The sequence below is a fragment of the Anopheles darlingi genome, chromosome 2, assembly GCF_943734745.1.
Source record: "Anopheles darlingi chromosome 2, idAnoDarlMG_H_01, whole genome shotgun sequence".
Classification (NCBI taxonomy): Eukaryota; Metazoa; Arthropoda; class Insecta; order Diptera; family Culicidae; genus Anopheles; species Anopheles darlingi.
In genome coordinates this window covers 14719272-14744271 of record NC_064874.1, presented here as the reverse complement: position 1 = coordinate 14744271, position 25000 = coordinate 14719272, and the positions used below count along the sequence as shown (strand labels likewise).

The window sequence follows — 25000 nt, the reverse complement described above, 5'->3', positions numbered from 1 at the left end:
ACTTGATGGACAGTTGTCAATTGAGTGTCACATTTCATTATTGGTTCGCACATCAATCCGGTGATCGGTCAAGTAAACGTAATTGAGCAGACTTTTGGGTTTCAATTATGCTTAACGTTTCTAACTTCAATAATATCCCAGAACTGCGTAGCACTCACAATGCACGTTTCGTTTCAAGATTCTAGAGCAGTTTGTGGAGATCTTTCATCCTCAACGCATTAGATTCGTCCAGATGCTGCAACCATTTGTTGATTCCGGCAAGTCGTTCAACAGTTTCCCGCAGGTGACGTTGTGCGCTTTGGATGTTATCTGTGGTAGGTATCGTTTATGTTCCGCATCGTTAATTCCGTTTTTCAGATAGTTTTATTGATTTCATCTAATAAGAGTCGGAATGAATGTAAAATGAAAGGTTAAAATTAATGCGGCCAGTGCTGGTAGCCGATAACTGATGTTTTTTACTGAATGTGTATGAGTGGTTTTTGTTTCGTTGCGCTATCAGTTAATTTGCTACACGAGGCCCTTGCGCAAATGTGCGTAGGATTATTGAAAGCGTCAATGTTTTTTTTGCGGTCCGAGATAAGAACCAGAGTTGGAGAGGCCCCGAGGTGTGGGTTAAGATCATTTTTGACTGCTGTATCAGTCGTTCAAGGAACTTCCTGCTAAAAGGGTGGTACGATTCTCCAGTGTGTGTCTTTAGTATAGCGCGATTCCGCGATGTTTGTGGCTACGGTGAGTCTGATTGCGTTGGCCGTAGCCATCGCGGTCTACGTGTATAAGCAACACTTTAGCCAGATGGTGGAGCTCAGTGCAAAGCTCGGTGGTCCTCCTGCTTATCCTCTAATTGGAAACGGATTGCTGTTTATTGGCAAATCACCCTCTGGTAGGTACCGTTCCAGAAGCCAACAAAGACTAGTACAATTTTATCAATTGCATGCTTGCATCTCGAGTTGTTAATCCTGTAACGTTCTTATCTTTTACATTCTATACTTTGTCCTTGATCTGGTGTTAACATTTTAAATTCGCATTCGTACTAACGACACATACATTTGCCAATAGAATACTTACCGACTGTAGGGCGCCTGGTGCAAAAGTATGGCAAACGTTACCGATTGTGGCTCGGTACGCAGCTGCTGATCGTTGTTACGGAACCAAAGGATGTGGAGGTCAGGAATAACTGTGCTTGGGAGGTCATGTAGAATCTAATGAAAATGTGTTTTTCCTTAAAACGAAAAGGCTCTGCTGAGCAGCCCCAAATACATCGACAAATCGGTCGAGTATGATTTCGTTCGACACTGGCTCGGCGAGGGTTTGCTCACTAGCAGCGGGCGGAAGTGGCACACGCATCGTAAGGTGATCACGCCTACGTTTCATTTCAAAATCCTGGAGCAGTTTGTGCAGATTTTCGATGAGCAGAGCAACATATTTGCCAATGCGCTCAAACCGTACGCTGAGTCCGGCAAATCGTTTGACATATTCCTCCCGGTTACGCTGTGTGCCCTGGACGTTATCTGTGGTGAGTGAAGTCCAGACTGAAAGATTATTTTGTGTAACCCCTACAGCGCCTTTCTTGCAGAAACCGCCATGGGAACAAAGGTTAATGCTCAGCTGAATGCCGATTCGGAGTATGTGCAGGCGGTCAAAGAGTAAGTAAACACGGTATGGGCACCCATTTCGACGATTGAAAATAAATTTGTTGCTCGAACTCATTTCAGCATTACCAAGCTGATTCAGAGTCGAATCTTCGATTTCCTTCTTCGTAACAACTTCTTCTATCGCTTCTCGGATAATCGTCGAAAGCAGCAAGCGGCACTGAAGGTACTGCACGGATATACTGACAGTGTGATTAGGGGACGTAAGGAAGAGCTGCACCGGGAAGCTATGGGCGATGTGTCCAAAGTGGACATCAACGAAAACGATCTGGGAATCAAGAAGCGCATGGCGTTCTTGGACTTGTTGTTGCAGTCCACTATCGATGGACAACCGCTAACGGATCTGGAAATTCGGGAAGAGGTGGATACGTTCATGTTCGAGGGCCACGACACGACAACATCCGCGATTAGTTTCCTTCTGCAGAATCTAGCCAAGAATCCGACCATCCAGCAGAAGGTGTTCGACGAAGTGCGGAACATTGTCGGTGACGATCGGTCCCGACCGGTAACGATGTCAATGTTGAACGATATGCACTACTTCGATTTGGTGATCAAGGAGACGCTTCGGTTGTATCCCTCCGTACCGATGTTTGGACGAAAAATGCTACAGAACAACGAAATAAGTGAATACAGGACATTGATTTACGATGAAAAATGCCACGACTAACATTTTTTTTCTCCTGCAGATGGCAAAATATATCCGGCCGGCTCGAATGCCATCGTCCTGCCATTCTTTATGGGACGCGACCCGGAGTTTTATCCCGATCCAGAGAAGTTCGATCCGGAGCGGTTCAATGTGGAAACGTCGGCGGAGAAGACAAACCCGTACCAGTACATTCCGTTCAGTGCCGGACCACGGAACTGTATCGGTCAGAAGTTTGCCATAGCTGAGATCAAAAGTCTAACCAGCAAAATCTTGCGCCATTACGAACTAATGACCCCACTGGAACATCGCGACGAGACGTTCATTGCGGAGCTGATCCTGCGCCCCGAGAAGGGTGTCTTCGTGCGCGTGAAACCGAGAGTGTATTAAATGTGGCAATAAAAAGCATAATTCATTGTGCTGCTGCTGAAATTGAAAGCTGCTGTTCATTGCTGTTTACAGTTGTGTTCGATTCTATTATTTTATCTTGACCGATGTCTAATGTTGTTAGAAGCTAAATGTCTAACTAGAAGAGATAGAGGAATGCTGTTTGCCGCTGCGATTATGTAGCAATCAAATGATAATGATCATTGACACAAGTTTTGTTCCGACTTATCAGCCTAGAATGATTCAAAGTACGGAATCATAGCTTAGGGGTTGTCCACGAGACGTATTACTTTTTAGGATGCCACTATCCGCACTTCATTCATTGGTATGTTTCTGCTTCCGTAGACCATGGCGAATGACCTTGACAGTGAACTTTAATCGTTGCTAAATAGCCTCTGGGGTCACAAAGCGTCTTGCTGAAGCATTAGTCAAAGTAAGCGAGGTGAACGCAGCAAACGAAGCATAACGGCTCATCGTGAATGCCGCACACTATTGCACTGTAGCTAGTTGTGAATAAAAATGTGGGGTGGGTCTTTTAGCTAATCTGAGCAGAGGGCATTTACTTGCTGGAATTGAAATGCACTTAGGCTGCCAGGTTGCTGCATAGACCAATAAATCCCATGGATTCGCTTATCTTCAGTTTTTTCATTTCTTTCGCCGTTTGGGTCAAAGTTTAATCTCCCTGCATGAGGTACTGGTTTTAATCTAACAAAGGGAAATCTACTAAACCGTTCCCCCTTTTCCTACGCCTTGGCGTAGTAGTATGAGTAGCTGCCACTCACCTCGATTCACGCACCTATCTAATCAATGCGCTGACTAGCAATATCCGATAACGGCAACAACCTTTCTTGGCATAACAGCTTTATCGACCTAGCGACCCCCTTGATAGCTTTGGTCGTTCAATCGATACCGATTAGTCTTCAAAGAAACTTTCTCCAGACAACTTTAGTGTGCAAAAGGCGTTAGCATGTTTGTGCAGTTCGTCCTTACGTTCATTGTGCTGCTCCTGCTGCGGTTCATCATTCACGATTGGTCTAGGAAGAAAGCGGTGTCGGTACCAGGTCCTAAACCACTGCCACTGATAGGCAATGTTCTCATGTACGCTGGTCAGAACCCTTACGGTAAGGTAAACGCAGCATATCATCAATACGTTATCAATGGCGATTACCCGACAGTTCCCAAGGGATCTTAGAATAAACTTAACACTGACCAGCATGCCCCCAGCAATTTGTTCACGTAATACCGGTGTTCACTGCGAACGCTGGGCACTTGATGCGCCCCTCGATCAGTCGCACAATCCGGTTGTGCTAGTGACCTTGACCCATGAGACACACGCTGTGTGTTTAACGTGAGCCACGAGGGGGGATCGTTTCGCGCCAAGTTTGCGTGTTGGTGTTGGGGTTCGCTGGGAAAATGGAGCGAATGAAAGATTGCCTCCCCGCTAGGCAGTTGCTGATAAGTGAGATGAACGGTTGGAACAGCAGCCACGGCGTCAGTAGTGGTAAAGCGGCGATCAATGATGGGAGCGCGATCGAGCATCGCCGCGAATCACAACAGTAAACTGCGTCGTCTATCCCTCTCTTTCATTGATCTTATGGTTGTCTAAGGAGGTTCCTCCATTCCTGAAATTACTCAAAAAACTAGCAGAGGCAAAAAGAGTGTTAAATTCGTTTCATTTCTCTAAGTGATCGTGAATCGAAAATGCTGTTGCAAATTGCGCTTGCAGTGTCGGTGGTCGTCTTGACTATCAACTATCTGTTGGTGCGGAGAAATATTAAATACGGCCGACACATTCCGGGCCCGGTGCCGTTACCGATCGTGGGTTGTTTCTATCTCTACATCAACATGAAACCCGAAGGTAGGGTATTCTACCGAAAAAAACAGAGACCTGTGTTGAAACGACGAGGAACGTCTTTTATGAGCTCCGAAAATAGACATCAACGCACCTATCGAAAACGAACGTACATTCGCTGATAAACCTGTTGTGAAGCTGGGTGTGGAGCGTCCGTTGACGATTAAGTACGTACGATGCTCTAGACGTACCCATACGATCCGGCTCACCGGGTCGCGATTCGTTCAGCATCGCTTAAATAGCAAGTCATGCTGAGGATTTCTTTTATTCTGCTACACTCGGGCGCATGACACGGAATCTGTTTTGCGATAATAACACCAGTCGCTCGTAATCAAGCGAAGGCGCAAAAACATCGAAAAAACGACCTTTTAAGCGAGTTTGTCGGATTCATTCATCATCAGTCTGTAAATTTGATAATAATTGTTTATAATTTTATCTTTCTTAAAAAACCACCTTCACAGATATAATCGACTTTGTATCGGGATTGAAGAACAAGTACGGTAGCTTGTTCCGGGTGTGGATCGGTAACCGGTTGGCACTGTTCTGCACCAACGTGAAGTACAACGAAACTGTACTCAGCAGTCAAAAATTGATACGAAAAAGCGAACTTTATAAGTTCCTTGTACCATGGCTCGGCGACGGATTGCTGCTCAGCACCGGCCAGAAGTGGTTCAACAAACGCAAAATTCTGACTCCGGCATTCCACTTTAAAATCCTCGAACAATTCGTCGAAGTGTTCGATAAACAGAGCACGATTCTCGCGAATCGGTTGCGCTCCGAGGCGACCGGTAAGCTGGTTAATATCTACCCGTACGTTACGTTGGCGGCTCTCGACATTATCTGCGAGACGGCCATGGGAACTTCGGTGAACGCGCAAACGGACGTTGACTCCACATACGTGAAAGCCATCACAGAACTGAGTCTCGTGTTAACGGGACGCTTCGTTAAGGTGTGGCAGCGAGTGGACTTTCTGTTTAATCTATCCGCTGACCGGCGCCGGCAGGACGAGATCATCAAGGTGTTGCACGAGTTTACGACGCGCATCATTCAATCGCGCCGAAAAGAGTTGGCGGAACGAGCTGCTCCCGTTGGCGACGATGATGACGGAGCGGACATTGGGACGAAGCGTCGGATGGCGTTTTTGGATGTATTGCTTCAGTCGACGATCGATGGGCGTCCGCTAACGGATAAGGAGATCCAGGAGGAGGTGGACACGTTCATGTTCGAGGGACACGATACGACGACCATTGCGATCAGCTTCACCTTGCTGCTGCTGGCCCGGCATCCGGAAGTACAGGAGCGGTTGTATCGGGAGATTGTCGAGATCATTGGCAACGATTTGCAGATACCGGTCACCTATCGCAACCTTCAGGATATGAAGTATCTGGAGATGATTATCAAGGAATCGCTTCGGCTCTATCCACCGGTACCGATTATCGCACGGCGATTCACTGAGGATGTAGATCTCGGTAAGTGGCAATCATGAGGAGGATGTGGCCTTACTTTATGACGGCTAACGCGGTGATTCTTTGCAGATGGAAAAGTGGTCCCGGAAGCGTCTAATTTCAACATCGGTATAATGCACATGCATCGAGATCCGTCCCTTTTCCCCGATCCAGAGCGTTTCGATCCAGAACGGTTCGCACCGGATCGACTTCTGGAGCAGACCAGTCCGTATGCGTATGTTCCGTTCAGTGCGGGACCTCGAAATTGCATCGGTAAGCGGCAACAGACTATGCGACGGACTGGACCGTATTTGATCACTCTTTGATTACATTTCAGGCCAAAAGTTTGCTATGCTAGAGCTGAAGAGTACCTTATCGAAGGTTATTCGTAACTATAAGCTCACCACGGCCGGTCCGGAACCGAAATTAACGATGCAACTAACGCTCAAACCAAGAGATGGACTGTTTATCGGATTTATTCCTCGTGCTTAGTAGGTTTCCCTAGAGCGTAAGCCATCGATCGCTACAATAAATGCCATACTAATTGCTACTTTACCTCGTCTCTACTCACAACTGGGCTCACCTAATTCTAACATAGTACTAGTATCAGACTTTGTGGGATTCACGAGAGACATTTTATGCCATCAGTGTCATTATGGAATCGCAATTAGGATTCAATTCTAGGTAGTCTTTCACCACATCATTCTCTGCGGTTGTTTGTAATCTTTCCACGCGATTTCTTTATGGAAGAAGATCGCAAACGTAATGATGTTGATGATAACGTTAACTAACAGTTCTACTACGAGGGCGCGCCTCGAAACACCACCTTTACGGAGCAATCGAAGCACCAGGAATGGTAGCAAAAAATATCGCACTTCCAGGAGTTGCTGGAGTGCTACGGACGCAATGATAGCCACCGTTGAAAGCAGGATGAAGCCGTACGTCTGACGCTGCATACTGGCCTTCCACAGAAGCAATCCACCAATGACATAAACCGGGATTGGCAGATATCGAGCGAACCACCAACGGCCATAGAATCGATTCCAAAGGTAGAATGTGTAATGACGATTGTCAGCCAACAAATAGGGGTGTACAATGGTATTGAAATGAATGATGGCACCGACGACAGCACACACGATTATTGTGAGGTACCATCTTCGAATCGCGGTCTTCAAGATATCGGAAGCAGCAGGCAGCACTAGCGATGAGCTGAACATAGCAAAGAACAACGTGAAATAGAATAGCTGGAATGAAGGATCGAAGACAGTTGTTAAGAACATGGTTTCATCAACGTCAAGCAATTAGTACCTGAGGAACATGCAGCGCTGCTTCGTGGGCGGATTTATCCCCAATTACGATGGAACCATTGACCACCAAAAAGGCTACGAAACTTCCCATCACGAGGGCATATGCCCAAAATCGCTCTAATATCTCTTGGATAAGATTGAACATGCGGGACGGTGATAGTACGAGCTCTTTTAAGCTGCCCTTCGATAGCAGCAGATCGATGACACGCGATCCACAAACGAATCCTACCCAGACGATGTTGGTTTGGCGCATCAGCACAGCACAAAAGCCCCACAGGGCCGCCAAGCTGTGGTGACGTCGTTCGCCGGAGAGCACCAGCAGCAGAACCGCAGTTACCGAAAGGACATCGGTGTAGTAAAGATGCGAGAAGAAGTACAGGGGAGGTAGGAGCGACAACGAGGCCACTTCCAGCAACAGATCGGTGTTGGTTTTACGCTGGATGAAGCTTTTCCTAATCTGGTACATCAGCAAGACGTTGACGATCGCCGCGATCAGTGAGGTGAGTCTCAGACCATAAATGGAACAAGCATTTAGAGGGCTCAGTATTGCTGCCGAAGCGAGGTAAAGTCCGGGAAACGTGGTAATTTTGGGATCCCACTGAAAGAAACGGCGAGAAGATAAGTCGAATATATCGAAATTGGAGGGGTGAGAAAACTTACTTTTTGAAAACGACCACGACAATAATGGTCGCCCTGTCGAAGGTGGAATTCTTCGTCGATAACGAGCTGGGAGGTTTCGTACACTTTATGAAATACCAGCAACGACACTAGAGCAAACGCACACAGCAGTAAAAAGGGCAGGAGTTTCGAAATCATTTCCTACGATTTTTATCTCGGAACTCCAACGTGGAAAATAAACGTGTCGATTTGTTTGTTTACTTTTTTCGAATGAGTTAAAGGTCCCAGGACACTGTATGCGTTACTTGAGGCAATTGCTAAAAAAATATAAAATTACCACGAGAACATTCAGTGCTCGGGGGGCTTAACTATGTTAGTGAGATAAAAATACCCTTTTTGGTGAGAAAGAAGGCGGAAATCACGAGCAAAATGACCCTGGTCGCGACCGTTAGTGAATATGGTCGTTGTTAGGCTCTGCTTCAAGACGACGGTTTGAAGTGATATAAACGTTTTAACGGTTTGCTCTCACGCATCAAAGCATGTTATTTGTAATTATGCTAAAATTAAACCTGATTAAATCGTCTAAACACTTATGGAAAAAAGTTAAATCGAAAACAAAAAGACGCTCTTTCACCGAAAAGTCCTGTTTCATGGTTTTATTTAAATAAAACATCGCAAGATATCTACGCTTCTAATTTATGTTTATTGCTCTGTTTCGATATAGAATATTTGACTCGGAACTTGGCACACATGTTGCTATTCAAGTAGAAAGGCTACAGCGTCCTGTCCTGTCCTGCGTGTAACGTGAAAGATCTTGCTCTTGGCAACGGAACAAGAAATGATAACACACGTGTATCATGAGCGCGAATCGCTTTTCACTAACTTTGTATTTTCACAGGAAGCTAGCCCTGAATCGGATGAACCATCCTCTACACATAGGGCACGTGGGTTTATGGGAAATAAAATTTTCAAAACCATTCCGAACAACCTACCATCATCAACGCATCAAGTAATACCGTACGACCGTTCACAACACTCAACAACCGTTCGCAGAACATGCACCAGCAACGGCACTTTCACGAAAGGAACGCCTTAGAAGTTCAACGATGCCGGCAGCGCCCCATGGTACGTGATCTTCGCATCCATCCACTTCGTGTGGATGAGTCTCTCGAGCGGCGTGGAGATCATATCATCGCGCTTCCGATCACCATCCTGGTCACCGGTGTCACCACCACCTTCCTCCTGACCACGGTTGTCGACGGTCATCGAGAGATAGCAGCCGGCACAGGTGTAGTAATGCAACTCGAAGCGCTTCTCGGCATGATAGTTCCGCAGCAGCTCCCGGTTCGAGTTGAACAGCACACCGTAGTGGCCACAGCAGCAGCTAACCCACACGGGTGTGGCCGGTGTTTTCAGCCGTGAGCCTGGCATGCGGGATGCCGAACGCATCGCTTCGTTTTCACCTTCCCAAACCAGCAACCCAATCGCACCGCGGCTCAGAATCCCAAATTGTGGAACAGCCTGAAATGGCAGAGCATGGAATGAGTCCAGTACGGCGACATGCCAGATTGTCTCCACTCACATAATGATCCTCATCTCCAACGTACACGACACCGTTATGGAGATAGGGCGTTGCGCGGCCAGTCAGCAGCAGCGTGATCACGTTCAGCGATCCCTCCTCATGTGGTCCCATCAAATGTGCTCCTTTCGGTGCATCCAGATCATTCCGCATATTCTCCATTCCGCGCGTCAGCACCGCACTGTACAGATACAGGAGTGTTCCGGGGCCCGGATTTTCGGTGAACTGGAAAAAGAAAATCCCAAAAGAGGACCTTAGTAGAAAGGAGCTTGCCATCCTTCCGCCGCTCTACCCACGTAAGGCAAGTAACGCTTCATGAAGATCTGCAAATCGTCCAGCTTGGTAAACTCGAAAAAGTACAGCTTCTCGGTCACATTGTCCTGGAAATAGACGTGGCTGTGCGGTATGTGCGATGCTTCGCCCGGCAGTGCCACGATCGCTTTCGTCTTTTCGCCAATATTCCACAGAATGTCGGACATCGCGGTGTACAGTGACAACGCCTGTTCTGCCTCATTCGGTTTTAGCAGCTCCTCCAACGGGACGGACTTTTCGCGTGGTTTGTTATCGAAGATGAATTGCTTGATGATGTGCGCCTGAATGACGGACTGCATGCCTCTGGTCGCATTCCGCGGTGTTCGCAAACCGTAGGGATACTCCTGTTGGTTGAGTGTGAGAAATCGAACGGAGTATTAAGAGCAGACCGTGCTTAAGAGGATTGAGGCCGAGCATATTACTTGGTTCGCTGGACCGAAGGTAAATCCTGTACGTGTCCATTCACCGCGAGGTGGACTAGCGGCTGATCCAAACACCGTTTGCCGCAGTTCCTAGATTTCAAAATGGTCAAGAATTAACAACGATGGCAAAGAAATGAGGAATAAAGTTTAAACACTTAAAAAGAATACTAAATATTTTTAGACAATTTACTAACAACTGTTTCAAATCTACAAGCAAAGATCACACAAAAAAAAACCGGGCTAAATGGCTTGTACGGCTCTACTGCTTACGATTGCCTCATCCATCGTGATGGGACGTCCGCCAACTATTTTCAGCTTCGCCATGACTTAATCTGGAAATCGGAAGTTTTGAACTGAACTGAACTACTACACTGGCACACTTTTGCTTATCACCGGAACTGTACCACGCACCCGCTCACTGGAGTAGCTGAAGAAGGTGTGAGAAAAATAAATACTTCAACAAAAACGAGCCTCCGACCACTTCAGTCTGCCACATCAGCATAAATAAGGACGTTCACCGGCGAATTCCTTGCCAGTTTGTCAACTTTCCGCCTGTCTCGACTCAGCCACCGAGCATCAGTGAACCCATAAATTGTCCCTTCCGTGTGTGTGTGTGTGTGCGTGTGTATTTATGCGTTCGCGTGTCGCACCAGCCACGGAACCACGAACCACGTGCCAACCATATGGGGGCTAGCTTGCAGCTGATTTTCGCTTTATTACTTAACCTTGGTGAGGGCAACTGTTCGATGAACGACACACGCGTCTTCGATTCCGTCTGAAGGATCCAAAATAGACACAGGCACAGCTGAAGACGAGGACCGCTTGACACGCATCGATTTACACCTGCCAGGTTGGTGGCGCTTCGGATGCACGATCCTCCAGTCTGTTACTCAGCATAGTTTGGACTTCACCAACATGCAATACTCATCGATACTGCCGGAAGGTTTGCTTTTATGGAATTGCTCTGCCATCTTGAGTAGTAGTAGTAACTGGAGGCGAAACATTCGGACATTTTTGGGAGAATTATCCTAGCACCGATCACGATCAAATGTATAAAAAATCTAAAGACTATTGATGAAATACAATAGTCCTCTCTGTAAAGGAGCTCCATCAGCTAATGTAACCAGTCAGTAACAAGAACGCAAGTATCCTTCGGACGTACTACCTAGCAGATCCTCAGCAACCAGCAAACAACACGCCACTTGAACCGGAGGGTCTCCCAAGCGGTACCGGCAGGAGTACCGGTTCCGGTGGCGGCGAAGAACACTGAACACTGTAATGACCGTCGGTGGAACACGGAACGGGAACGGGAACGACCACTACGTCGAGCGACTACTTTCCGGCGAATGAACCGAAGTGAGCATTGGGGCGATAGTTTTATGCTGCAAACACTCGCACTTCGCAGGAGCAGCACCGAGCGATGGGGTGTTGTTGCTAACAGCCCGCTCCATCACCACCGCCAACCGCTGAGCATTTGGCATCTTCTTCCATCCTGAAATCGCGAGCGGCAGCTTCATGGCCGGGTTTGCCCATAGCATGAGGATGGCAACCGGCACCGCCGCTGCCGCCTTCGCCCTCACCGCCGCCAACACCGTAGAAGTGCTGCAATAAACACGCTACGCGCCAACACACCATTCGCGTGGCCATTCGCTTCTGCCGGTGCTGGCGGGTTGATGGTCTAGCAACCGTGCCGCGGTAGGTGCATGTGCGCGTTGCGGAGACCGAGGCTTCGGAAGTTTGATTGCAGTCTCGTTGACGCGACCAACCGACCGCTTACCACACCGCACCCGTGACGCGCTATACGCCCCGTACGATGAGAGGTGTCAAGGATACGGTGTGCGATCCGTGCTCGTCGCTGTTCCGCAACTCCGGTGGTGGTGGTGGGCCATGCCGGTAGGGGATGAAAATGCTCAGACAAATGGAAAATAATGGAAAGTAATTTAGAGCATAACATATAGAGGCATTCAGTGTGAAAACAAAAGCACTGGCCTAAATCAATTGTAAACCGGGTAAAAAGGAGGGCGAACAACTTTTCACTCAACTCCAATCGCACTGCGACCGAAGCGGGGCCAGAACTGCACGGACTGAACAACGGAGGCAACGGAGAGTGCAGCACGGCGCAATGCAGTGTGCAGCCCTCTGTGTTTGTGTGTCTGTGTGTGCCTCCACGGGTTGCAGCAGGGCATTCGTGCACGATCAATTAAACGATGGGATTCTATATTTATGCTCACCCCCCGGGCACCGATTCCAGGATACAGAAAGCAAAGCCCCACCGCCTGGGGGGGGATCGCTTGGAGCTCCGCGTTTTCTGTCGGTGAATCGATGGTGCGCTTTGTTTGACCGCTTACCAACCGTGTCCGTGGTGAGTTTTTGGGGGTGGTGGTGTTAATAGTTCAATAATATTTTTAACAGCTGGAAACTTCTCGGTGTTCGGCGCCGGTCCGAAGCAGTGTCCCCCTCTCGGGTAAAGGACTCCCAGCTCCCCGGGTGCTCTGAATTCTATTCGCTCTCAAGTGGCACTCGAGTACACGGGGCGTTGGGGGAGGGAAGTCCGCTCGCGATGCCAATCCGCGATCCCTTCTGAAGCCCCCCACCCCCCCTCTTCCTCCTGGCTGGAGGGTGCGGAACGGGTGTTCGGCTCAAAAATAAATAGTTTGGCAATAAATCGATAAACGTGACTGACAGGAGCCGAAGGATGTGCTGGGATTTGCAGCTCAGCACCAAGGACCTGAGGGTAATGAATCCAACTCGGGCCCCGGAACACATCCACTCCACTGAGATCTAAGTGTGTCTGGGGGTGGTAGGGGCAGATTGGTTGTTGTTTTTTGCGGTGAGGTGTTGTTTGGAGCGATTTGATTAGAATATAATGTAACACAATTTGCATTTGCCGAGTGTGCCACTTAGAGGACTGGAAATTGAGCTACTCTTTTTGCTTCACACCCTTCACGTTTCGCGGTTGATGGACGCATCAGTCGGAGATTGAAGTGCAAAATACCAGGGTGCGTCGACTAGTATTGACTTTTTGATGGCACACTTGGATCATGTGAGCTCGATGGAATGTTTGAACGTTTGCGTTGTGTGCAAGCTATTGTTTACTTCTTCCATAATGATTTTATTGACTATTTCACGGAATATTTGAAATCCTGCATTATTCTCGTTATACTTCTTTCTTGGTTCTGCCATCCCGATGGAGGCGCATTATATGCTCTGGGGAATTTTATATAAGTTCCACCGAAGAAATCGTCCTCCTCGTTCTCATTGAGAAAGGTTAAAAGTCGCATGAAACTACATTTTAATCTCGATTAAATCCAGTTGGAAAACACTTTTAAGGGGGCTACCGTTCCGGAATCCTTCCTTCCACCTTATACCCCACTCGGTATGCCGGGAAACAACAAATTAGCTTTTCAATCAACACAAGCATAGGTGGTACACGCTCGCTGCACTCCACTCCGTGAGGCTCCACGTGTGCCGGGTAAAACTTTTCCCCTTCCGCGCCTTAAGTTTCTTGTGCGTGGCGTTGTCTGTGATTAGTTTCCCGGAGGTGCTTGGAAAGTGTGTGGCATTTCGCGTGACTAACGCCCTACACACATAAAGGATGTCGCCCCGGGGTGCAGTAAAATCAATCTAACGCCATTCCCCACGATGGTGCTGTTGGTGGTGGTGGTGGTGGTGGTGCTTACTCCAGCGCTATTAACGATCGGAAACGGCTGATTGTCGCGAGAGACAGTGATTGAAGGGCCGATCGATCGATTTGGTGGCGGACGCAGAGCCGGGCGTTGATTGTATCCTTGAAAATCTTTGGGTTTTGCTCCTTGTTTATGCTGGGCTGAAAAGTGATCTGCGTGGGGGCGGGGGTGGGGCTGGAGGTTTTGTGAACATGCGAGTATCCTTACCCTTGAACTCTGTCCCTGCTCCGAGTGTGCTGTCAAACAGTCGCGTTTGGTAACCAACGGATATCCTGCCAACGGAGGTTAGCGGAGCCATTAGCGCACCGGAATCCTGGTATGTGCATGTGCAGTTACACAGGGGTGATCTAACCGGGTGGCATCCCTTAATCGTCATCACGATGGGCATTCTATAGCTACCATACCATTCATTGCCTATACGCCTGCTGAAGGCATTTAATCGTCCTCGTCCTTGAGAACAGGTTGAGCATCACACACACCACGTCGTGGGGTAGGGCAATTTAGATGTCCATTTATGATATTTCATTTACCCCCCCGTCAGCTGCGGGCTCGTTGGTGTAAATCGCAGCAGCATAACTCACTTCCATGAGCACATGCCACGGCATCTTGGCCACCCAGAAGATCCAGCGAAGAAGCCAATAGCCAACGGTAATGGTGTTTTGTCACGATAGAACCACCCTAAACTGTTCGCCATTCGCAGAACGTGAAACGATTGCGAGAATGAGAACTCGGATGGTTTCAATTCCCACTCGGTATTCCTCGGAGGCGTGAAGCGCCCCGCGTGTGCACAGCCCGGTAATACTACTTTTTTTTTATTATTTCGAAATGGAACACATGCAACGCGTTTCAATCGATACGGCTTTCCAGATTCCAGCCCGGATCGGGGACTATCTCCCCCCGGGGGTGGCGTAGAGGGCATATCAGCTTTCACACCTGTTCCGCCGGCAGAACGCTGGTTGGTGTGAATTTATGCGCAATTGCAATTGGAAGACCGATTCTCCTCCGCTGGGTTCGGGTATTTGCAAGTGAAATTAATGGAGAAAACATGGTATCGCGTGCGCAGGCATGAGGTCGGTATGTGTTGGATTGCCACGATTGCCACGCGATCCGTTGGTGTAGGCCGGATAGGAAAAGTTTTGATCCCCCCCCGGGGGGAGGTTGACAGTTCTTTGTTGCTGTGCGTCTTTTTTTGTTTTGCTTCGGTGATGACAAAAAGGCACTTGTCTTTATTGCCCCCGAGTAGGCGTTGATGATCTTCTTTTGGGGACCCAAGAGCCTCGATGACAGAATGAGGCAGCACCATTTTCTTTCCTTAAGTTCCATATTTGGAACAATCGCAAGCGTCGCAATACTATAGCATCATGATATCGGATATTTGGTTTAGTATATTATATTTCCACAGACGTGACGTACTCGCGCAAATTTAGTTTCGTTCCAAGACGTGGGCATAAAGCCCACTGTGGACTTTTGCAATATAATGAACTGCTGTAGCTTTCCGTAAATATCGCCGAGTCGCATCGCAGAGCAACGAACCTCAGAATGTAGCGTTCTCGACGATCCAGCGAACGAAGGAGCTGACACGGGTGTAGATACCGGGATGGTTGGGTTCACCGCAGCGGATACCGGAGGACACGATACCGATCACGGCCCACCGACGATTTGGCAGCTGAATCATGAGCGGTCCTCCGCTATCCCCTTGACAGGCATCCTTCCCCCCCTCCTCGTACTCTCCCCCGCAAACTTGCGAATCGAAGATCCGATTAATGTACACCTCCTGGCACTCGCGGTTCGCCCAGATCGGTATCTTCACCTCCATCAGCACGGGCGAATAGGGACCGCCGAAGAACTGCGTACCCCAACCGATCACCACACCCTGGTAACCGGTCCAGTTGTCATCGAGCGGTGGCATACAGATCGGCCAGATGTACGAGTTAAAGAACGACGGTTGGATCAACTTGAGCAGTGCCACATCGTTCTCGTAGGTGCTCTGGTCAAAGTCCGCATGAACACGCATCTCGGACACCCGGAAGTCCCGGTAGCGCGTCTCGTTGTACTGCTTGAAGTCATACTCACCGAGCCGGACGACAAACTGCGACAGCTTCAGGTTCAGGACGCAGTGTGCCGCCGTCAGGACGTGCCGGTCGGTGATGAGTGAACCACCGCAGAACGAAGCCCGTGACATCACGAGTGCCACCATCCAGGGCCACTCGTTCGCATCTGCCTGCTGGCCACCGGAGATTTTGGACAGTTGCTTCGTCGAGATGCCGCAACCACGCTCCTCCGGACGTACGATCGAATCGCGGGCCATCGGTGCCGCGCCACCATCGAGTCCGTCCACATCGTCGTACGAATCGGCCGTTGCCGGAAGCCGCAGCGAAAATTCGGGCCCGTTGCCTTCCTGCACTACCTCCGGACAGCAGATACCGACCGTGAGACCATCGATCAAGCAGAGATGCTGCAGTATGGACCAGACGCTGTCCCGTAGTTCCGGACCTTTGCAGTTCTGGTAGCGCGTACAGTAGCCTTTTTCGCCCGCTCGTGTACGACATTCTTTACGCGGTTGCGTTGATTTCTGTCAGTCAACCGACGGGGGGAAAAGGAAACCGAACATGGCGAACTGTCAGGGCGAAATGTCGGCATCGTACCATCGCACGGCTCGTACTTACTGCGTCACTTGACGGTGCATTTTGTGGGGCACGCCGTTTGCGAAGCAGCATATTTAGATCGAGGTGTTTCTGCTCCCGTTCCTGTTTCCGTTGGGCAAATTGCTTTTTAAGAGGTGTTGCAGCGTGTTCCGTCTGGCCGTTCGAAGTTTTATCCAAAATCAATTGAAGCGCTTCGTCAACTGCTTCGCCTGGAACGCCTTCGTCTTCACCGAGGTACGCACTGAGCCCGTACACTATTGGGGCTACGGTAAAACCGATTAGTATCACTTTCAACAGAGTTTGAGCCATCGCAAAGTGATATTCAGCTCTTCCCCAGCTCAGAGCATGTAGCTTCGGGCGAACACTTTATCCAACTAACGACGGATGGTAGAGAGGCACTTGCTCTTTTACCCTAGCCGACTGATGCTGGTATGGCTCGGTAGTTATCAGTACGGCGTGGGCGACGATTGGCGAGAGGAATTGTAGTGGAAACACCAGCGACCAAGGCCAAGTAGCCGAGCAGCTTGTGATTGTTCCCAAAAGTGGAGCTTGCAAAACTGGCTGATATCGGGGGCAGAATGAGGCCAAATCCCTTCCCGCAATGTCCCGGTTGGGCTTGCTTCTTGAGTTAAGCATTCACACATACGCATACACATACACAGAGCCATGCACTATCGGTCCCGCCAGGACGGGCTTATGTGTCGTTTGCATCGTTTGCGTGCCCCCAAAGTTTGATAACGAGAAGCGCGTTAGGGCTGTGCAGTTTGGGATGGAGCATTCGGGGGATCTGTTTTTTTTATGCAAAATTGAATATGTGACAAACGTTTGCGATCGCTACTGCGATGCGATGGTAGGGTAGAACTAGAGGAGTGGAGCGGCGAAAGGAGGAGAGAAGGTTATGTGTATGCAGTACACGCTGGTGAGGTCGCAAGGGCAGCTTCGAGACATCATGGAATATGTTGAGATAGCGAAGACCATTTGCATCCAAAGTGACTTGAGATGGTGATAGACGCTTTCAGCGCTTTTCGACTGTTTATGCCAAACGGTTTGCAGCGTTACTGGCAAGGGGATCGTAAATCATTCCATCATGGCTAAATTATGGCCGCATGAAGTACACCAATCGAACTGCCATTTATGCGTCTCTAGTAGTCTATTTGAGTTGGATGAAGTAGCATGCTGTGTTTAGCTAAAAAGTTCTCTTCCAATTGTAGATTTGGAATTCGAAGATCATTGAAAAGTAGGGCTCAATTATTCTGTTATTTGTTCTGTGCTTAGCGATTATTTTCACTTTAAAAATATGTTTCATCTATCAAGGCTTGGAGTGATAATCTAATAAGAAATAGTAGAAACATGTTTCATGTTAAAGCATTACATTTAAGTCAAACTCGGTCGGACAAGCAAGTAGCTAAATGGAATTTGATTATAGATGTTAGCATCTTTGTCTAAAACAAAACAAATAAAATCATTAAATAACAAAGCTTTGAACAAGCAGCTCGTACTCCCAAACTGACCAACGAATGCTGGCGCGCGCGATAAGGGTAAGTGTTTTCATTTTTTTTGACGAAACAGTACGTTAAGCTAAATATCTAGCACGTGTTATCGTGATTAACGAAACACATTATCACTTTACATTTTATAAACAAAAACCATAAACGAACATCGGTCTTTGCTGCATTCGAGACACCAATAAGAAATCGTGGTTCAACCATTTACGAGGTTTTATGTTTCACCTGGTTGGTCGGAAATCTTCCACCAACGGCCCCTGCATCCAGCGTTCGAGATCTGCGTTCTGCAAAACGCTGTTGACGTAAATCCGTTGGACAAATTGCGCGAGAACGCACAACTGCCGTAAGGGGGACCGTATGAAGATGTTAGACGACGTGCTAGCCGGAAACGTTACAATACCCATTCGACGACGGGGCGCTAACAGGGAGAGACAACAATCATCCTCGTACGCACCAACACCGCCGGCGTTCAAGTTGTTCAGTTGTTGAGTAGGTCGTCACTTAACCTGATCCAATTATGTACGGCGTATCTAATTAGCAAACAGCACGTTCGTTATTTATGCTGCTCGGTTCCCTCCATGAGCGTCCCGTGCGTGTTGGCTGCCCCGTGACAGGTTCCTGCCCGGCCACAATCAATTATTGTCGATCAGCTGGTAACGTTGGTAGCTGAGTGCAACACGCGATCCCCATCAAACCTTCGGAGTGACGACAGATGACAGCAGCCGCTTGCCTAGCCAAGGTTTTCTTCGATGCCAATCTGTGCACGCCAGGAGCAGGGCTGGACCTTTCGGTGCAGGAAAATGTGTTGGATCCATCGCTGGACGATCGCTATCACCTTCGCCTTCCTACTGGCCAGTGTACCGCTTGTCTCGACGGTGAACGATACGAGCGCCGGTTTGGGGCGCTCTAGGCGCTTCATAAGCTACCCGATCAATGGTGGAATAGCCAAGATGGTGCTCGGATTTCTGACGCCCGTCCGGTTCCATCATCCGCTCGCTCGCAGCCTGAACTGTGGAGTGAACGTACAGGCGAACTATGCGATCCCTGACAAGATCATCTTTCCCCACCCCGAATCGGTGTTCCAGAATCGCCGGTACACCGACGCTGCCGCTGGTAGTCGGAAGCGTCTCTTTGGAGTGCTCGAGAAGATGCTGCGTGTGTCGTTTGGTGCTGGGCAACGTGCTCGCCAGTGTTTGCTGCGTACCGTGTGCGAAGTCGCGGACACTCCCCTGAAGCACAATGGGCTAGTTGGGGAACTGCTGGATGTGGTGTTCACGTAAGCGTATTCGGATGTTTGAAGGTTGACGTTTTTATTTCCTGTCTTTCGTATCTTTCAGACCTCAACCATCGGACAAACTTTCGCCGAATTTTCTGAAAGCACGTCGATACGGTGCAAAGGGGCTGGATTGCTCGCGAATATATTCTCGCTGCAGTTGGGGATATGGTTTGCTTGATCGTGTTTCTCGCTTGTACTTGTAAGCGTTTCCAGATTTCCAGAACGTACTGCCTAAAGCTAAAGTCTAGTTGAATGGTTCAGATGCACAGCTCTAATGATGGCGCATCAGGTCTGCCCCATTTATAAACTTTCCAGAAATTGAATTGACAAGACAGAATACCAATCCCTTAAACATGATAATTAGAACAGCATCAGGCACCGGTCACTAATCAGAATGTTAAAAGTCAATCTCCGGAACGTAGTGTTTAGATGGCGGGAATTGGGTTCAGTGTTACACGACTGCTATGCTCTATTTAGTAGACTGGCTTTGATTCACGTTCCATCAATTAACAACAAGAAGAGGGAAACGTGGCGACCGAACCGAAATTTCGATTCTCCAAAATAGGCTCATCCTATGTTAGTCCGATTCTATCAAACCGGCAATCCAGTTCGACCATCCACAGCATGAGAAGAACGCGTCGACAGTTCTTTGTAGTCGTCTTCTCGATCCTATTGTTTCTGACATGCGTTTCGGTGACGGTCGGAGCCAATAATGGAACGGACGACGAAACCTGCCCCAAGGATCAGATCATCGCCCAGCGTGCCAAGCGGTGGCTTCTGAGCTACCCCATCAACGGTGGTTTGGCGAAGTTGGTGCTTGGTTTTCTGTCACCGCTTCGCTTCCATCATACGCTGCCTCGGAGTTTAAACCTTTCCGTGAACCTGCAGGCCGTGTACCGTATCCTACCGGCGATAATCTTCCCGAGACCCGAAACGATCTTTAAAAATCGTGCCAACGAACAGTACAGTGACCAGAGCCGGACGCAGCTTTACGCGATAGTGGAGAAGCTGTTGAAGCGGTGGAACCGTAACGGCCGCTCCTGTTTGCTGCGTACGATCTGCGAGGTGGCCGAGACGCCATTGCGCCACAATGGACTCGTTGGTGCTCTCTTCGATGTAGTGTTCACGTGAGTAGTAGCAGCACATGGGGCGGAGGGATTGTTACTATTACTGAAACATCTTTGTTGCAGCCCATATGAAACGGATCAGTTGGATAGTGACTACCTGATGGCCAAAAAGTACGGTGCCAACGGAGTGGACTGCATGCGCGTGTACTCGGATTGTCCATTTGGCCACGGATTACTCGATACGATTAGTGCGATCCAGATTTAACCAAACTTGCTTAAAGCGCTTCTTACGGGCATGTTTCATGGTTTGGATATGTTTTCTTTTTCTGGTAACTGGATGGACATTATTATTGGAGTATTGCTGAAGGAAAATTCTTATTCAGGCGGAATCCAGCTGAAGAAGACAAATCAAAACTGTCGAATAAGTATCTTCGGGTTTATTATAATAGAAATCGGCATTCGATACTAAAAATGAATAAAAAAAATAAAGGATAATGATTTAAGTGGTAGCTTAGCTATTTATTTAACGAGGCCTTAATTTATATCGAGCTATGTGCTATCGAGCTATCCCTGACAATAACATTAGAAAACTTGATCAAAAGACCATATTTGCCGTAGTTATCAAACAATTTTTAATTGGAAAAACGGTTGAAGTCTTTCGAAACAGTCGAACGCAACTTGCATTAACCCTTGTGGTGTCTCCGCCATCATGTGAAATCAAGCAAGTTAGTGGAGCTTTTAAAAACCAAATGCATAATATTTTACCGGTATTTAATTCTGGAAAGGCCACTTGCGTTGCCTAAGAAAGAAAGGGTTTATGAAAAACCTGCAATTAATTAATAAAAATTGATTTTTAAAACTGTTTATCACTTTTCGTTTACACGGCGTGTTAGTGTGCGTGTCGGCGTATTCCAACTCAATCGCGCTTCACTTTTAACTCTGCTTGAACTGGCCCTTTCTGTCTACGATTTTCCCGGCACAAATAACGTTTTTTGCCTTAAAATTGGTATTATTTGGTAATAAATTGGTAAAATTATTTGGTAAAATTCTAAAAATTGTATTTATTAAAGTGTTCTAAATAGCCCATTTAGAAAACAAGAACAACTAAGTCTTTCCAAAATTAACATATCAAGAAGCAAAGCTCGAGTGGGTGAGATTGAAAAAAAAAACATATTTCAGGGCTGTGCACGCGGGCGTGCGTACACAACGCCATCATTTTTTTTCTGTGAGTCGCGATTGGTCCGTTGCCGAGGTAGGACCTCGATGCGTGTTTTCGAATAAAGTGGACGATCCGTTGGTGTTGTTGCGTGTTGTTCGTAATCAACCTCCTCTCCAAACTAGCATTCTGTCTATCAGCGTTTCTTCTCCTGATACGCTGAACAACGTCGTTCTAAACAGCTCACCTTATCTCAGGTGCGTCGTGATAGTGGCTTTTAAACGGTGTAACAGATAGTGTGTATTAATTTGTTCCCTCCAAAAATGCGAAACAATAATGTTACGTGCGTCAACAGCACCAGCAGCAGCAGCAGCAACATCCGCAGTGGCTGACGGTGCGAAAGCGATCGCTAGGAGGAGATAATTCCAATCCGCGTCTCGGTACAATCGACTACCGGTGTTGTGATCGTGGCCAGCTGGCCGCGTTGTTGATCGTCCGTGGGGTCGCTTTACCGATGGAGCTGTGATTTACAGTTGCCGCGGTGTAGCTGAGTGTGTGTGTGTTTGTGTGTATGTGTGATCATCCATCGATCTTGCGTTGTTAAGAGCTGATCGCGCAATTGTCTCCCGCAAGTGTGCTTATCTCCAGCATCGCCGTGCCATAAGCATCAACACCAAGCAACAAGCTCGAGAGCCCAGAGAGAACCTTCACACGCCGCTGTTGGAGTAAATCAATAAATCCCCTGCGGCCACTGGTGGTGAAGATCACCAAAGAATCATCGCCCCTCCACGCCGTATGATTAGGTGAGTGGATCACAAACTGTTCGACCCCTTGTCGAACCCAAGGGGTGGACCCAAGGGGTGGACTTCCCGTTCTCCCCACGGGGCTACGACGAGGGTCCCACCGTAGGTCAGGTTTGCGGTTTCCACGGTGCACCAACGGCGCTGGAGCTGGATTTTTGTTGTGTGATTTGTATGCAAATAATTTCGAGCGCGATCGCGACCGTGTACCTCCGCGAATGGTCCGCGGCCTTTCCGGATTTGGTGGCGTAATGGTGCCGGGTTTTTGGGGTGGACATTAAAGCGAAACGAAAAAAAAAGAAAATAAATGAAGCAGAAGAACCAGACGTGTCGGTTAGAAGGCTCCCACATAAACGAGATGTGACCGGCGAAGGTGAAAAGAGCACGTTTTTACGATGCCATTTCCATATGCTGAGGCGCGCTGGCGGTTAAACGATTTTAACGATCGTTCCTATGCCGAAGTGTGGCGATCTGCTGGCCCGTTTTTTGTCAACCATCGTGTATCGTTGTCGTCGAATATTCGCAAACTTCACAACATCTAAAGCATAGAGTTAATCGCTGAAAACATAGTTGATCGCAAGTTTGCAAATTGATAACAATAATTAACGAGGACAACTATCAGGGCTCTGGGGGAGAGTACACTCGAACTCCTCAATAGCTGCAGGCCTTTTCCTTCCTTCGAAAGTAGCAATACTAACCGTAAACGGCACATCAACTGCAGGCTGTTAAAACAAAAAAAAAACACTATGTTATCGCGTTGTCAGATGATCAGTCGCCATCGCGAGCCCATTAGGCCGCGCGAACATCGTACAATTCAAATCCAGCCAAAAAATGCACCCAAAACATTAAGTCCCGGCGCACCCGGGACTGCGCCATGGGCAATTGGAAAAGCATGTTTTAAGTTTTATGTTTCCGCGGCCGGTCGAAAGGGGTGGCTTGGTCGTCTGCCCGGTGTACGTGCCCCGAAAGACGTGGAAGGTTGACGGCTCATTTGACATGTCGCCGATCCTGCGGGCGCGCGCGCGCGCCATGTCCAATGTGGTAACGACGAAGTGGGGGATGGCTCTTTGGATGGGCCCCTCTTGTGGAACTTGTGGAGTCCCGCGCTCTGTTCTCACCGATGGCCCCGGGCAACGTGACCAAATTTTAAACAAACACAACAAACCCCGTTTTCCACCGAGCACGATCAGTCGGGCCGGTTCCAAAGGATCGAATGAGGAAGGGGGCGAGCGCGCACTCGTTCGGTCGTTCGGTTTCTCGCCAGAGCATATTGGCTCCGTGCGAGTTGGGTTAGGGTTTCACCGAATAGGGCGAACGGCGGCCCTAAGGATATCATACCGGTACCGACACATCTACATACATTGTGGTGCGGTGCGTTCTGCGCGAGGTGCCACATTGTAAAGGAAGTTACGACATTCGCCGCGCGACCGGAGCGCAGAATTGGATCCCCGGCGGGGCGGAGAGGAAGCTAAGAAAACAAATCGTAAAGTCGACGCTGTAGTTGTCGCCGATCGTCCAGGCCCACGGGAACCGTCCGCAGATGAAACCGAAGCAAAACAAAACAAAGAACTTAAGAAGAAATAGCAACTCTTTAGCAAACGCAAAAAAGGAAACAAACTTGGCGCGCAAAAAGCATACAACGGGTGCCGCGGCAGGGTGGACGATCGACTCCATCTTTTGTTTACCTTTCGCACCACCATCTTGGTGAGTTGCGCAGCTTCAGCGCCCGGCTCGTAGCGTACGATATCGTACGTTATACCCGGCCATCTTACACCATCCATCGCTCGGATAAGTTGTGCGTCGCATCTTGGGATCGGCGTTTTGTTTTTTTTTTGCACGCTACAGTAGCAGAAACAGCAAACCCCGGACAACAGCATGACCGTTCATGCCCGTACGATGACGTAAACGCCGTGCGCCGGTTGCTTCTTCTGCTGCTCGGGTGGGGACTAAACATCACTTAAAGTCGTGATTGATCATGAATCGATTATCCGCCGCCGGTGGTAATGCGCGGTTTATGATGTTTCAATCCGCGATCTGTACGGTGCTCCGGGCCTTCGGTTCCGGGTTCGACCGCCCGGTCGACACGATCAGGTGTTTATTTCGACCAGGAAGGTGTCCTTGAAGTTGAAGTTCGTGCTTTGGAGCCGCACGGCATCCCAGAGAAAAAACACCACGCCGCGCCCGTGAGCGTGACATGATCATACTCGGTGAATAGTGAAGCTACTGGTTTATTGGCTCCGTTTCGGCTCTTCATCGCTCCGACAGCGAGCGAGAATGTCGCGAAACGCTTCGCGGGATGTATTCACTTGTCTGTCCGGCAGCGTATCGCGAGGAGTCGTCTGGTCTTGTCTCCCGCCTGTACCGACCACGCGGTGTCCCGGTTACCGGCCGCGACCGGTTCTGGCTCGAACGTCGCCAGCAGCCATCTTAGGTGGTCGGGTGGAAGCGGTGGCACGGTGGCAGGGGATGCGCGAAGAGTCGCCCGGGCCGCGGAAGACGAATTATTTCAAGACGAACCCTACCACCGAGGGCTTAGACAAGCAGCCATCGGGAGTTGGGTTGGAGGCTTTTGAAGGTTCGTTGCGCTCCTCCGTTCTCCTCGCTTTGCTTCGTTACGAAAACGTGATCTGTTGCCTCGAATGTTGGGATGT

At 48.7% G+C, this 25000-nt stretch overlaps 7 protein-coding genes across 9 annotated transcripts in view; 4 read left to right on the top strand and 3 right to left on the bottom strand.

The window, feature by feature from the left end:
- The first annotated feature begins 652 nt into the window (after nt 1–652).
- Nucleotides 653–6605, top strand: LOC125951710 (uncharacterized). Its single transcript, XM_049680693.1, has 10 exons — nt 653–880; nt 1057–1163; nt 1234–1513; nt 1574–1643; nt 1713–2272; nt 2336–2675; nt 4350–4537; nt 4993–6000; nt 6067–6249; nt 6314–6605. Exons 1-10 carry the CDS (start codon nt 715–717, stop codon nt 6466–6468), a joined length of 3057 nt encoding a protein of 1018 aa, XP_049536650.1. The 5' UTR covers nt 653–714; the 3' UTR covers nt 6469–6605.
- Nucleotides 6501–8150, bottom strand: LOC125948328 (putative Dol-P-Glc:Glc(2)Man(9)GlcNAc(2)-PP-Dol alpha-1,2-glucosyltransferase). Its single transcript, XM_049674270.1, has 3 exons — nt 7944–8150; nt 7285–7881; nt 6501–7220 (listed from the first exon to the last, which is right to left on the bottom strand). The coding sequence occupies exons 1-3, from the start codon at nt 8097–8099 to the stop codon at nt 6669–6671; spliced, it is 1305 nt and encodes a 434-aa protein (XP_049530227.1). The 5' UTR covers nt 8100–8150; the 3' UTR covers nt 6501–6668.
- A 446-nt stretch (nt 8151–8596) lies between these two features.
- Nucleotides 8597–11548, bottom strand: LOC125948330 (inactive ubiquitin carboxyl-terminal hydrolase MINDY-4B). Its single transcript, XM_049674274.1, has 6 exons — nt 11380–11548; nt 10485–10641; nt 10215–10304; nt 9777–10136; nt 9484–9705; nt 8597–9422 (listed from the first exon to the last, which is right to left on the bottom strand). The coding sequence occupies exons 2-6, from the start codon at nt 10536–10538 to the stop codon at nt 8994–8996; spliced, it is 1155 nt and encodes a 384-aa protein (XP_049530231.1). The 5' UTR covers nt 10539–10641; nt 11380–11548; the 3' UTR covers nt 8597–8993.
- A 3719-nt stretch (nt 11549–15267) lies between these two features.
- LOC125948327 (proclotting enzyme-like) lies at nt 15268–16907 on the bottom strand. The gene is made up of 2 exons (XM_049674269.1): nt 16567–16907; nt 15268–16472 (listed from the first exon to the last, which is right to left on the bottom strand). Exons 1-2 carry the CDS (start codon nt 16852–16854, stop codon nt 15435–15437), a joined length of 1326 nt encoding a protein of 441 aa, XP_049530226.1. The 5' UTR covers nt 16855–16907; the 3' UTR covers nt 15268–15434.
- A 1803-nt stretch (nt 16908–18710) lies between these two features.
- On the top strand, nt 18711–19545 carry LOC125948331 (uncharacterized). The gene is made up of 2 exons (XM_049674275.1): nt 18711–19326; nt 19388–19545. Exons 1-2 carry the CDS (start codon nt 18800–18802, stop codon nt 19527–19529), a joined length of 669 nt encoding a protein of 222 aa, XP_049530232.1. The 5' UTR covers nt 18711–18799; the 3' UTR covers nt 19530–19545.
- Nucleotides 19546–19935: 390 nt separating this feature from the next.
- On the top strand, nt 19936–20903 carry LOC125948332 (uncharacterized). The gene is made up of 2 exons (XM_049674276.1): nt 19936–20453; nt 20517–20903. The coding sequence occupies exons 1-2, from the start codon at nt 19951–19953 to the stop codon at nt 20656–20658; spliced, it is 645 nt and encodes a 214-aa protein (XP_049530233.1). The 5' UTR covers nt 19936–19950; the 3' UTR covers nt 20659–20903.
- Nucleotides 20904–21646: 743 nt separating this feature from the next.
- Nucleotides 21647–25000, top strand: part of LOC125948320 (semaphorin-5A) — a 110611-nt gene continuing 107257 nt past the window's right edge. For all 3 annotated transcript variants that reach the window (XM_049674261.1, XM_049674262.1, XM_049674260.1), the window contains exon 1: nt 21647–22352. The gene's annotated coding sequence lies outside the window, so the exon portion shown is untranslated. The remainder of the gene's footprint in view (nt 22353–25000) is intronic.

Excerpts from the sequence above, each read along its gene's own strand:
- LOC125948328 (XM_049674270.1), bottom strand. The coding sequence starts at position 8,099 with ATGATTTCGAAACTCCTGCCCTTTTTACTGCTGTGTGCGTTTGCTCTA. Across the intron at positions 7,882-7,943 it reads GTCGTGGTCGTTTTCAAAAA|TGGGATCCCAAAATTACCAC; the intron begins GTAAGTTTTCTC and ends CGTTTCTTTCAG. Across the intron at positions 7,221-7,284 it reads CAGCGCTGCATGTTCCTCAG|CTATTCTATTTCACGTTGTT; the intron begins GTACTAATTGCT and ends CCTTCATTCCAG.
- LOC125948330 (XM_049674274.1), bottom strand. The coding sequence starts at position 10,538 with ATGGCGAAGCTGAAAATAGTTGGCGGACGTCCCATCACGATGGATGAG. Across the intron at positions 10,137-10,214 it reads CCTTCGGTCCAGCGAACCAA|GAGTATCCCTACGGTTTGCG; the intron begins GTAATATGCTCG and ends CTCAACCAACAG. Across the intron at positions 9,423-9,483 it reads TTGGAGATGAGGATCATTAT|GCTGTTCCACAATTTGGGAT; the intron begins GTGAGTGGAGAC and ends CTGCCATTTCAG.
- LOC125948332 (XM_049674276.1), top strand. The coding sequence starts at position 19,951 with ATGAGAAGAACGCGTCGACAGTTCTTTGTAGTCGTCTTCTCGATCCTA. Across the intron at positions 20,454-20,516 it reads CTCTTCGATGTAGTGTTCAC|CCCATATGAAACGGATCAGT; the intron begins GTGAGTAGTAGC and ends TCTTTGTTGCAG.
- LOC125948327 (XM_049674269.1), bottom strand. The coding sequence starts at position 16,854 with ATGGCTCAAACTCTGTTGAAAGTGATACTAATCGGTTTTACCGTAGCC. Across the intron at positions 16,473-16,566 it reads ATGCACCGTCAAGTGACGCA|AAATCAACGCAACCGCGTAA; the intron begins GTAAGTACGAGC and ends GTTGACTGACAG.
- LOC125948331 (XM_049674275.1), top strand. The coding sequence starts at position 18,800 with ATGCCAATCTGTGCACGCCAGGAGCAGGGCTGGACCTTTCGGTGCAGG. Across the intron at positions 19,327-19,387 it reads CTGCTGGATGTGGTGTTCAC|ACCTCAACCATCGGACAAAC; the intron begins GTAAGCGTATTC and ends CGTATCTTTCAG.
- LOC125951710 (XM_049680693.1), top strand. The coding sequence starts at position 715 with ATGTTTGTGGCTACGGTGAGTCTGATTGCGTTGGCCGTAGCCATCGCG. Across the intron at positions 1,514-1,573 it reads TGCCCTGGACGTTATCTGTG|AAACCGCCATGGGAACAAAG; the intron begins GTGAGTGAAGTC and ends CCTTTCTTGCAG. Across the intron at positions 6,001-6,066 it reads CACTGAGGATGTAGATCTCG|ATGGAAAAGTGGTCCCGGAA; the intron begins GTAAGTGGCAAT and ends GATTCTTTGCAG.